The 12,390-nt window shown below is 43.5% G+C and overlaps 1 protein-coding gene across 43 annotated transcripts in view; it reads right to left on the bottom strand.

Annotated features, from left to right (window-relative positions):
• The window catches only part of RBFOX2 (RNA binding fox-1 homolog 2), a 246,656-nt gene that overhangs the window by 61,513 nt on the left and 172,753 nt on the right, over positions 1-12,390 (bottom strand). For 42 of the 43 annotated variants that reach the window (XR_010591977.1, XR_010591984.1, XM_065564271.1 and 39 more), the window contains one exon: positions 8,517-8,741. The exons of the other annotated variant lie outside the window; for it this stretch is intronic. Coding sequence is in view for 40 of the 42 variants with exons in the window: in XM_065564271.1 (XP_065420343.1) it covers positions 8,517-8,741 (225 nt within the window). In the remaining 2 variants the exon portion in view is untranslated. The remainder of the gene's footprint in view (positions 1-8,516; positions 8,742-12,390) is intronic. 43 annotated transcript variants of the gene reach the window in all.

The following is a 12,390-nucleotide window of genomic DNA, read 5'->3' as shown; positions in this document are numbered from 1 at the left end:
AGCCTCCCAGGATATGTCTATAGAACAAAGAAAAACCCATGGCTGGCCCGTGCCAGCCGACTTGGGTTCACGGGGCTCGGGCTGTGGGGCTCTTTCATTGCTGTGTAGACTTCCAGGCTTGGGCTGGAGCCCAGGCTCTAGGACCCTGAAAGGTGGGAGAGTCCCAGAGCCTGGGCCCAGAAGCCTACACAGCAATGAAACACCCCTCAGCCCCAGTCAGCTGGTATGGGCCAGCCGTGGATTTTTCTTTGCTGTATAGACATAGTCCCAAAGACCTGAAAAGGGGCATCTCTCCATTGCTATACAAAACGGGCAGCAGTAGCACTGAAATTCTCTCAGCCAGAAGCCTCTCTCTTGGACACACACACGAGTTATACAGGACCGACAATAGCATGTTAACAGTGAACACTGTGGCCTCGGCATGCTGATCAAAGCAACGGCAGCTTTCCATTTCACTTCACTTAAGCGATGCAGGCAGTACAAATGAATGTGATCCATTTGGTATAAACTAGCAGTGAGGGGGAGAGTGGAATGGCATGGCTATGCAAGCATTTCTATTCACAAGTTGCAGTGAAGGGGACAGCAGAGCGATATGAGCCCACCACACGCTGGACAGAGTATACCATTTACAATCAGCAATGGTTTACCCACCCCCAAATATCAGACACAGACAACATCCTGACAGATACCATATCTAAAATGTACCACTTCCAGATGCCTTTCCCTCCCCTCACCCCGTGACAAAATGCATCTCCAAACACATGCGTGGTGCACCCTAGGGGAAGAATCAATGCAGTCAGCTTGTGATTAAATCACACCATGCTATTTGGCGGTTTTATTTTTATGACTCCATCAGAATCCTCTGCTCCCGGGGGCAAATCTGTCCAAGGAAAAGGACAGAACACATGGCGGCTCATCCATCACCAGTGCAAACAGCGCCTAGAAATTAGTGTTCCAAAACAACCCCCAGAAATCATTAACTCCCCCAGTGCTACTGAGTTTTGAAGGGAATCTCTCTTCAGTCAGGTTTTATGCATACTCTGGAGTTCCATTAATGCAAATTTCCAAGCCCTGTGCTTCCTGCAACAGATGGTAAAAGTTGCAAGTAGACACATGCCCCACCAGATAGGTATGCACCCTCTGTCCATCCCTCCCAAGCATGACAAATGTAGACTCTATGAAGTGAGGTATGTCAGCACAAGTTTAAGGACTCTGAACAGTTTCTGATGTTATCCGCCAAGGAATAGGTCTGTTGCTTCAATAGGCATGGAAACCAGGAGGCTGTGAACTAGTGGAACGAGGAGAATGTAAAAACTCTTAGAGGCAGGAACTCATGTCTTACTAAGCCTGTACTATGTCATACAGCGGCCTGTTCAAAAATCCCTCACAGCTGTGCCTGCATATGGCAGCGTGCTGCTGCCATACAAGAGACAATATTTTACAGCATGCTAGCTTTGTACAATGAGATAAGGCTTCAAACAGGGAAGACAAGAGGTCTTCTGTCAAACCTCACCTTGACTACGATAAGACTCCCAAGCTCAGAGACAGGTAACACCAATGCGGAAGGGTACATTCTTCTACATGAATTCAAGAGTTTCCTGCTAATGTCAGATATGTTCCCTCTCTGAAAGCTATAAACTGCACTTGCAAGGGGATTGGTTCAGCAGTCTAATGGTTCTTTCCCATTTCTAATGCCTGTGACCCTAAAGTGAGGTTCAGTCTTTCAGCCAGCATGAGACTGGCTTGATACGTTTGTGTATTGCAATATATTCAGCTGCAAATACAAACAGAAGAAATGGCTTCCTAAGGTCTTGTTTTTGGTCATTCCTTGACTTAATTCATCGGGAGATGAAAGGGAAAGGCCTGGAGCTTGTTTAGAGGCAGTATTTTATGGAGACTGGTGGCAGAAAGTTGCCCTGAGTCGCATAATAAAAAACACACACTTCACAAACCAAATCTCTCCTCCTCACACTAACTCTCAGTTACTTCATTCTGGCCTGATAGCAACATCTGACAGCAGGGAACTGGACTTCTCCCTCCGCAAGTCCGAGATACTTACTACAACCTGTTGTCAGTTCAGCACAGTGGGGTGCAGAGTCTCTTCATGTTCCTTAAATCTCAACTGCCAGCAAGGAGGCAATAACAAGGAGATTTTGCTGTGGCAGAGATTCTGGATTTTAAAATGCTTTTAGTCCCATCCTGCACTCTCACATTAGTCTGTGTAATTTACATTGATGGTCATTAGAGAGAGAAGGTGATGATCCTTTTTTGATTCTTCTTCAGGTCTGAGCTTTGTGTAAGCTTGAAAGCTGGTCTCTCTCACCAACAAAAGTTGGTCCAATAAAAAAATATTCTCTCACTCATCTTGTCTCTCGAATATTCTGGGACCACCATAGGTACAACAACTCTGCATACATTGGTGGTAATGTCACCTGGCACTATGCTTATGGGCCCAAACTGTTCTGAAGCAGCCAGTTCCACAGACTGCATGCTCAAGTTAGGGTCTCAGTTAAGATTTCGGAGAAGCAGGGGATCTATACTGCTTGAGCCAACAGTGAATATTTATCTGCCTGGGTGAGCAGACATAGGGTGAATAGACAAAGGGAGACTGACAACAGCAAAGGTATCAGCCAACACAGAGACTATAAATACAAAGTACAGTTTGTTTCTCTCCCTCGCTTGCTTTTTCAGATGCAAGTTATGGAAATAAAATGTTTGGAAATAGAAGATCCAGAATCTTGTGTAGCCCAAGAACAAGGGTAGACTGTGGGTACAGTTTATTTACAAAATGGACAGAGAAATGTAAACTATTAATGCCTGTATTCAGAGGGGAACTAGATTGGCTTATGGGCTTTGGGGTTGAGCTATAGCATTTTTTGAGTCCACTAGTTATAGTTGGGCCCCAGATCAGGAAACTGGTTAGCTCACCAGCTATGGAATGACTGAAGGCAGTGACTGAGATTCACGACTATTTGATGGCTATGTGGCTACAGAAATGGAAAGTTGCTTGTTGAGTTTTTTGGAAACTTGGGGTGGGGGTGGAGGGGTCTCAGTCCAGCTTCCAATAGGTAAATGTTCACATGACAAAAGCTACCATCATAACAGACACCCTAGGAAGCAGTTTAAATAGAGGTTCAGAGTAAGGACTTAAAGGGCCATGGACACTGAATCCCCCTCACTCCTACAGGTTGTTCCTCCAAGTTAAGGTTGAAGTACACTGTCATGGGCAGTGAGTGTGGGAACTTGAATGGTCATTGCCCATGCTGTACCTCTTCTGAAGAGAGAGGACTTCCAGTATCAATCGGCACTTTTCAACAGCACTAAATTTCATTTTTAAAATTAACAAATCCATTTCCATTTGTATTATTTACCTTAAAAATAGGGAGCCCAATTTCCAGAGATGGCAATATGGAAGTTTAAATGCAACTCAGAACATGCTAGGAATATAATAAGAAAGGAATTATTTTGGGAAATTCTATGGCCTGTGTTATACAGGAGGCCAGACCAGAGGATTACAAAGGGTCCTTTCTGACCTTGGAACCTCTGAATGTATTAAATGTTCTTCTATGCAATGGTGACATGCAGTGTCCAGACAGGATTGTTTTGATGGCCACTAAGCCAGAACCTTCATAAAGTCTCTTGGGACCAAATTCATCTTTTATCAAATAGGAAGGTTTTGGCACACAAGCCAGAGAAGGTGGTGGTGAACAGCTGCCCTGCTTAGACATTAAACAGTGGTTTGTAAGTGTGAAAAACTGAACTAATCTGCTTCATGGTCAGACCATGCTCTCAAGTTCCAAATTTCATATTTAGTTACCCCAAGCCAGTGGTTTCCAAATTGTGGACCATGGAGTGGTCCACAGAGAGCTGGTCGGTCACATAGTGATGGCTCCTCCTTCGCATGTTAAACTGCATTAAGAGACAGCTAAATGTAAACATTACATACTTCCTTAATATTAAATTTCCTAGGTACACAATTGCTGTAGTTACCATAGGGATTTTACATTATTTGTGGGAGAGGAGATATCCATGGGACAATCCTTCTGTTAAGACACAGTTCATGCTATTAAAAAAAAAGTTTGGGAACACCCTGTCCTAGGAAAACCTTGCGCATTCAAAAACATACGTTTAGATGCATGTAAGACACCCAGAAATCTGAAAGTCTAGTCCCTATCTCACCAGTCACATTGACCAAGGTACATGGATCCCACTGTGAATGTGATTCTTCATTCTCTAATAAAAAAGTACATCTGTATTCCTTTGGAAGATGTGCTGCATTTACTAAATGTGTTTAAGTGACAGTACGTCAGAGACTTATCTCAGACACTGCTCTCTGCAATTAGATTTTGTATTGTACCGGTTCATGACATAATGCAAAAGACAAGCTCTTAACACCTGCCATTTATGAGGCTGTATCAGGAACTTTCATATAAAGTAATTTACATACGTCTAGGTCTATACAGTTATACTTCTAGATATAGACACACAGACACAGACACAGACACAGACACAGACACACACACACACACACACACACACACACACACACACAGAGCTTCTTCCCACTATTCAACTGGCTTCTTTCATCAGTTTTATTCACCTTATAGGGAAATCTTCTTGTTTTCTACTCTCAGGAAAGCCATTTTAGTTCACTAGATGGTCAATCATTCCTCTAAATAAGTCTTTCCACCTTGGGCTGTCTCAGATTGAGAGTCCTCAGGCTGTTTTATGTCTACCTCTGTAATCTGATAAAAACTCAAGAGTCATAGCAGTGACAAACTGAGATGCAAGGTATCAGTCAGGGAAACAGACTCTTCCGCTGTAGGTTGTTTTGTTAAGCCAAGTTTGAACTGATGTCTCTGTCAATTTTTGATCCAGCTCTCTCAACTGTGCTTTGGGCACAGTGTGGGAAGAAAGGCCAGATGCTTTGGAAATAGACTCATAACCCCAAGTACCAGGCAGGAACCACAGCCCAGCACATGAGGTCTGATCCTCAATAAGTGAGGGGCCAATACCACAAATTAAACTCAAGCATAATATGAGCAATTAATGTGCAAGTTCCTCCATTCACAGTTCCATTTTTGTGCTTCTCAATCCTGACCTATAGCATAAATATTATTTCAGTCCCAGGTTTCTCCTTGGCTGACAACACAATCACGCTAGAATGTGCACTGGTTTTACAATGTAGAGCAGGAGTAGTCAGTAGGGGGACCGCGGGCCAAATCCGAACCGTCAGATGCTTTTAAAAGGACCCCAAATATTTTTATTTACTTCCCCTCCCCGCCCCCTCCTCCCCCCCCCGGAGTCTGGACCTTGACTATACCCTGACCAAGAAATTTGGACCTTGACAAAATATATCTGATTACCCCTGATGTAGAGAAATGGCCAGTATGGAGTGGACCTTGACTCCCGAAGTTTATTTAATTTACGACCAGAGCTGACATTTGAACTCAGGCCTCCAGACTGTGTTAATTAACTCACTTTGCCACTGTCAGTCTCCTCACATCAGCCTGTCTGGCTTGTGTGCCAGAGCCTGACTAGCTCATAAGAAAAGAAACTGGATGAACTCATTACACTGTCGCACAGGCTTGTTATGTCAGATGTAACCAACCCAAAACCAATTCAAAAATGACACCCTGTCTTCTCAGTTTAACATTTCTGCAATGACCCAGCCTCTGCCAGACTGAAAAGCGGGAATTCTAAACTCTTTCTCCCATCCCCTTTTTGCTAACTGACTGTGTACTGCACCAAATGGACATCAGCACAAACTCTGATCTTAAAAGCAGGGAAAGGTCTCTTTTCTCTGGTTAAAGGAATTCCTGAAATGCTCCTGGGAGTCCAGGCTTAAGATCACAACAGCAGGGGAATCTGCGGGCCTGTTGGGTCTGGGATCTCACTTGCACACATGTGAGGGCAGCTGCTCTTGTTGACTGCTGTAGCAAGAGGAGCGCATTAGAGGCCCTAAGACAACTTTATACAATATTAGGTTAGTACAGTCTCATGGGCCAGAAGACAGGATGAGAAAGAGGGAGAACCTGTGTGTGACAGATGAGTGCACACATGCAACAAACACACACAAGTATGTACGTAATAACTGGCATATGTGATGGACAATGCCTGTGAGTTATGGGTGTGTTCGGAAAGGTAGTATCATCTACCTGGTGTGTTGTATTCTAACACCCACCTTTGGCCTGAGTAACTAAGCGTCCTACTTCCAACACAATACAGTGAGTTTCGCTTAGTCCCCACATGACTCCTCAATGTGTTGAGCAAAGAATTAAGCTAAAAGCAAATACACCCCAGAGCCTATATTCCACAGAATCAAAAGAGCTTCATACACTAAGATTCCACTAGAGGAATAGAAAGGGATAAGTGCAGAAAGATTCAAGGCCCAAAGCATGTAAGACATAGGTTGGGAAAGCCCTCACCAACTTTGTCCACTCCCGTTGGATTTCCATGAAAAACACACAGTGGCTTACCACCAACTGGAATCCTTTCAGGTTAAAAAACTGCCACCACTAATGTGTCCATGTGTTTTCTTGAAGGTGGTTACCTTTACCCCTTCCTGGCCAGCTCCAGTTCTGTACACTCTACTTTGCAGTGTTCACTTGCGCACCTTTAACTATGTTAAATGGTTAGAGCAGACATGCCTACTGTTCCCAATAGTTGGTACAAAAGTTACATGCTAGCCAACCTATCATCTAACCTCTCCCAGTTACACTCCCTCCACAGATTCCTGACAACAATTCTCCCTCTCATGGCAGGCATCCAACAACACACTCCCTCCCACACGAGCTTCTATTCTCTCCTCATAGACTACTAAGTACCACTGCCTCACCCTGCCAGAGCACATATGCAGACTCCTATTCTCGTTCTTTTGGCTCTCTGGAGTTTGTATTAGTCGATGAAACACAGAGCTCTTCCCTGCAATGCAGTGGAGATGGTTCCTAATATGGAAGAGGAACAGGAGGGTTGGCAGCAGCTTGCGTCCGGGGTCAAGGCTCACATTATTCATTTCCATTTAAAAAAACCATTCTTAATGTCTGGACAAAGATAGGAACAACATAAACGCATGGAAAAAGCAGACAAGCCAGGAAGCACTCTGCATTACCATGCAGGAGATCTAGGTTGCATTCCCAACGTCCAACTCCATCCTGAGCTGGTAGCGCTTAGTATTGCTTTGCATTGCCAGGCAGGAAACTAAAATTCCAGTTCCTGTGTTGTGTTCACTGGGTGGGGGGGGACATGGGACAGCTAAGTGTCATAAAGATTACTTATATGTCTCTGCATTTGCCTTGCATCAGCCTTCGGTTCCATTTCCAGTCATGATCTGTCATTGACTAGGATTGCATTGCCCTGTGGCTTAGTAAGGTGTTTGAAGTGAATTGAAAGCATGGTCAATGTACTTTACCGGGCTTATACCCTTTCCTTCTGTACAGTTGTGAGAGAGAATCCATTCATCTTGTGAACACCATAGCTCGAAGCATCTCTCAAGGTCAAGACCAGTGCTGTCAACAGTGCAGCCATGGCCCATCACAGAGAGAAGGATGCTACATGCTGTGCATCCATACACACTTGAGCTGGCACTATATCGGTCCTTCCAATCACTGGCACTAAATTCACTCCGTACTTATAGGGAAAAAAAATAATCTCTAGCAGCCAAGCACCTAACTACAAGGAAAACTGAAAGCATTAGCAGATTAAATCCATCCCTTTGCACTGAAGGTTCTCACCATAAGGCTCTTTATTAGGAAGTTAAATCTTAACAAGTGGCTTAAGGGGTGGATAAAGCTTTCCCTGGGATAATCTGCCAGCATGTTGTCCAGTTCCAGGCTATGGGAAGATGAAAATGAACAAGGAAGAAGGTGAAAGTCTTTGTTTAGTAAATGGCTGCATAGCAGCCAAAGGTTGTCTCTTGCCTAGGTCTGCCCCCCTGCACTCTCCACGCACACGGCCATCTTCAAAAAGCCAAACTGTCTCCCCACTCTACCACCTCCCTCAACTGGGATAATTCATCTGTATCTACTAATTCTAATCCTATCTATAATTTCAGCCTTTTAGGGCGTGTTTTCACTTAATGGTTTTTTTTTAAATTTGATTGCCAATTAACTCAAAGTAGTTAACACCTTTGTAAAGCCTGGACATCCCTAAATGGCTGTTCTAGGCTACACTTCAGTCACAACATTTAAGAAAGCCACCGCAAACTATTGCTACTCTTTGTTGTGACAGAGGGGATAGTTCTCTCTTCACAAACACAAATTTATCAAGAGAGTATATCCGAGGGGGAAGGTAGGAGCATTGCACTGGGATGTGAAAGCCACTGGGCTTTCATAATTCTCTCACTTTTGGGGTACAAGCGGCCCACCTCTGATATAAGAGCAACATTATCTACGCACTTATGAGACATTAGGGATGGAAGAGAGCTATCAGGTAATCTAACCTAAAACAGTTTCAGGAAAAGCACTGTATGAATGGCACTGTATTGGTTTTCCCCCTCTGCAACTAGCCGTGCATACCGTAAGAGATCCATTCTGCGTGCTGGGCGTATTCGTGCTCTGCTCTCCATGCGCCTGCGTACTTCCGTAGAGTGTCAGATTGTGCTCGCTGGTCTGGCCTGCATAGTCCTGAGTGTGTGGCACCCCATACTCTGTGGGGATCCCATTCTGTGGGGGTGGTGGGAACGGGATTGTGGTGAATGGCTGGACCATTGCATCAGGAGTGGCTGTTGGCTCCTGGTTACCCTGGAGAAGGGGAAAGGAGAAAATGGATTTAATACGCTACAAATGATGGAACAGGAATCCAATCTAAGAAGAGCAAACAGGTGTCCAATCCAGCCCAGCTCAGTATCCCATTTACTGTCACTACACTACCACACAAACAAGTCCTCTATTGTATTTTATATAGAAAGGAACACTCCTCCCCTGAGAGCACAGATTTTCATTTTTTAAGTTTGCTTTGGCAGCATTGTGGATACTGGGTAGAATGAAGGGGCCATATTTGGGGCTCAGGACCTACACACCCTTGAAATATCACAGGATGCCCTAACTAAGTCATGTAAGGTGACTGGTCTGCATCTCCTCCTCAGGCCCAAATTATAGAATAGAATTCTTTTTCTGACTTTTCCTGAGTGCTCCCAGCATTCCAGTGCGGGTGGCATTGGTCCTAACACCCCTATAAAATGCCAGTGTGCTTGGCTGGCACACCCCACTTCTCCCAGTCCCCTAACTGTTAAAATATTTCTTGTGATAAACTGCATCCTCACGACACTGCCCCCAAGTACCTTTGCTTAGGGCAGTATTCCTTGCTACTATACTCTAGTAAAAGAGAGAGCAGCGATCTATATTCCAGGACAGATCTGTGCAAAACAGATTACCCAGATACCCAATTACTGGAATTCATGTTTCTTGCCTACTCCTCAGAAGACAGACAGGAGCCATGGGGAACTGAGAATTGAGAACACAGGCTTGCAGCACTTGCTCTCTCCCAATCATTAGCATCGCTACCTTCAAACAAGGCGTTAATTATACTCCTCCCTCAGCTCAGGGCATCCCACAGAGATTTCTGTGCTAGGACAATGGGCTTTTTAGCAGCTTTTGGCGCCATTTGATGCCAACTGGTTGTCTATTAAACAGATACTCCACCAGACAAAAGGTATGCCGAAGAGAGTAAAAATCCCACACTGCCATGCCTCCAGAGCCCTAGCACTTCAAAAATCATCATTGTAGCCACTCTGCCCAACTGTCAGGCCTCATCTACATGCTCTCAGGGAAGGGAGAGAGGCATGGCTGGAAGAATTCAGTCACCTGGTGTAAAGGAAGAACGGCCCATGACATGCCAGTCTCTCTGACCTTAGAAGACTGGACTGTTGCTCTGTTTCTATTGCACCCATCACCCCACCAGAGAAATCCAAGGAATAATCTCAGGCTAGGAGGTTGCTCACCACTGTCAATGTACTATAATCCCGATTTTAAGTTTCACCTGCTATTCCAGACATGGGTCCTCCTCCCATAACACCCTGAGGTAGTAGAGCCTGTTGTAATATTGGTGTACTTAAATCAATAGACAAAAGGGAAAACAGCCTTGTCACTAGATGAGGAAAAGGGATCTCTGTTGGGAAGGGATTCACCAAGGGGTAATTGCTGCAGGAAATTACATAGTAGTCTTTTAGCAGAGAATACAGAGAAACTAAAGGGCGCTCCGCTGAAACTAGACAAATCTTTCAATCCATTTATCCAAGTGCCTGCAGCTCCCATTTCAGGGCGAATGAAACAATGATAAATTCAATGCACCTCCAGCCAACACAGGTCATTCAGACATTGGCTGAATCCCAAATTTGTTCTGACACTAGTATATCTGGCCTGTGTCCCCTGCGGGCCACATGATCATGCACGCCTGTAGCTGGGAAGAAGGTGAGGGAAGGGCATTCAACACCATTTAGCGGTGCAGAACTGCAGCCAGGGACCCTAACCACACAGCCAGTTTCACTTACTGAAGTCCAGTCCCTACACAAAGCTGCATGTAAGTACTGCAGCTGTCAGCAGCAGTGCAGCCGTACCACACCACTGTTAAATTCATAGACACAGCTCAGATGTTTTTACCACCATGTCATGAAAATGGCTGCACCACTGCTGGCAGCTACGGGAATATAGCTACAATTTTTTCCAGTGTAGACTCACTCAATGCATCATCTGTGCAATGCAAGGTTTCCCCCAAAAGCCGAGAAAAGTGGTAGCCCTACCATGCTTTAATTTCTACCCAATTGCTTCTCTTACCCTGACACGTTCCCTGTCTTTGAACCTTTAAGTGAATCTAAACTAATACAATAAACAAGTTTATCTTTTTAAATGAAGACAGGCCTGAAGACTTTATTTTTAAATGAAGATTTTAAAGAGCCACCATCAACTTAACTATGCTTCTGTCTAGAACTTTTTAAACCTATCATTGTGAGGGATAACATCTCTGATCATTATAACTGAAAGTTTAGAGAAAAATAATTTTAATATTTTTTCAGTTTATTTTCCTTGTCCGTTTGACAGCTCTTTGTCTATAGTTAGTTTCAATATAAGTCAGTTCCCCATGACTGAAAAATGGGTTTTCCATTTTAAAAATAGGAACAAAATAGGAAACTGTGATTGTAAAACTACAGAAATTGGCAGTAGGACTCTGGGGAAGGTGCAGTATCTAAAACTACTAACTTATTTATTTTTAACTGGACTAGCTTTCAAGTTGACAGTACCTCTAACCCTGAGAACAGAATACTAATTAGAAAGCTTTTAAAAACAAGTTGGACAAACATCCGCTAGGGATGGTCTAGGTTAACTTGGTCCTGCCACTGCACAGGGGGCCAGACTTGATGACTTCTCAAGGTCCCTTCCAGCCCTACATTTCTAGGATTCTATGAACAAGACCTATTAGGTCACAGAGTCTATCCTCTTGATAATGCAGGATTGTTCCCTGCAGGACATATTCTATTGTTTTATTTAATCTTGTTTTAAAATGACCCCAAAAGACTATCCCACAACCCTAACAATCTCATTTTCAGAAGTTTCCCTCTTAATTTAATTTTATTCCTTTCCTCCTATCTTACATCCACTTGTACCATCCTAAATAACTACGCTCCCACGTTTAGTCACTTAAAAACATTTTAAGGGTGAAAAGACTATGTCTCTTAGTGGATGCTTAGACAACACATATATATTTAGCTCTTAATCTTGACTCATAAATCCAACTATAATCATTTTTACTGCTCCTCTCTGAACTTCCCAAATTTTTCAATCAATTTCTGGTGCTGAATACAGTACACCAGATGAAGTTGTCCCAGAGCCATTTAGAGGTGACTATCACCACCCTGCTTTGTGACTTTAGGTCTAAGTAATGCAGTTCAAAACCACATAGGCTTGTTTTGCTGCCACGCTGTTGCCAATTCATTTTTAATTTGAGGTTTCCTACTATCTTTCACCAGTATTCTTATCCAGGTTTCTCCCTCCTGCTGAATATTTGTATTTCAGATTATTTTTCTCCGGATGTATTCACTTCCACATTTCCTGCCTAATTTCATTATTCTCTGCCCATATTTCTAATCTTCTTGGATCCCTTTGTATTATTTCTCTGTCCTCACTAGTGCTCGTAATACCTCCTATTACACCATCTGTAAGTGTCATTATTGTCCTGTTAACATCTAGATGTTCAGCGAGTTTCACCTCTTAATACTTGTTCCATTATTTTACTACTACTAATTCTTAGCATGTACAGAACACTTTACATCTGCTAAGTACTGCACATAGTACATGAAACACCACCAAGATTTTATAATTTTGAAATTATAATTCAAATATAGAAATTGCCAGGATTGGGCTCCTTGCCCTCCCTCCTAAAATGTAAAAACAATTC

This window comes from Chrysemys picta, chromosome 1 (genome assembly GCF_011386835.1).
Source record: "Chrysemys picta bellii isolate R12L10 chromosome 1, ASM1138683v2, whole genome shotgun sequence".
NCBI classification, from domain to species: domain Eukaryota; kingdom Metazoa; phylum Chordata; order Testudines; family Emydidae; genus Chrysemys; species Chrysemys picta.
The sequence above is the reverse complement of the archived record's forward strand: the minus strand, read 5'-3'. Positions and strand labels throughout refer to the sequence as shown.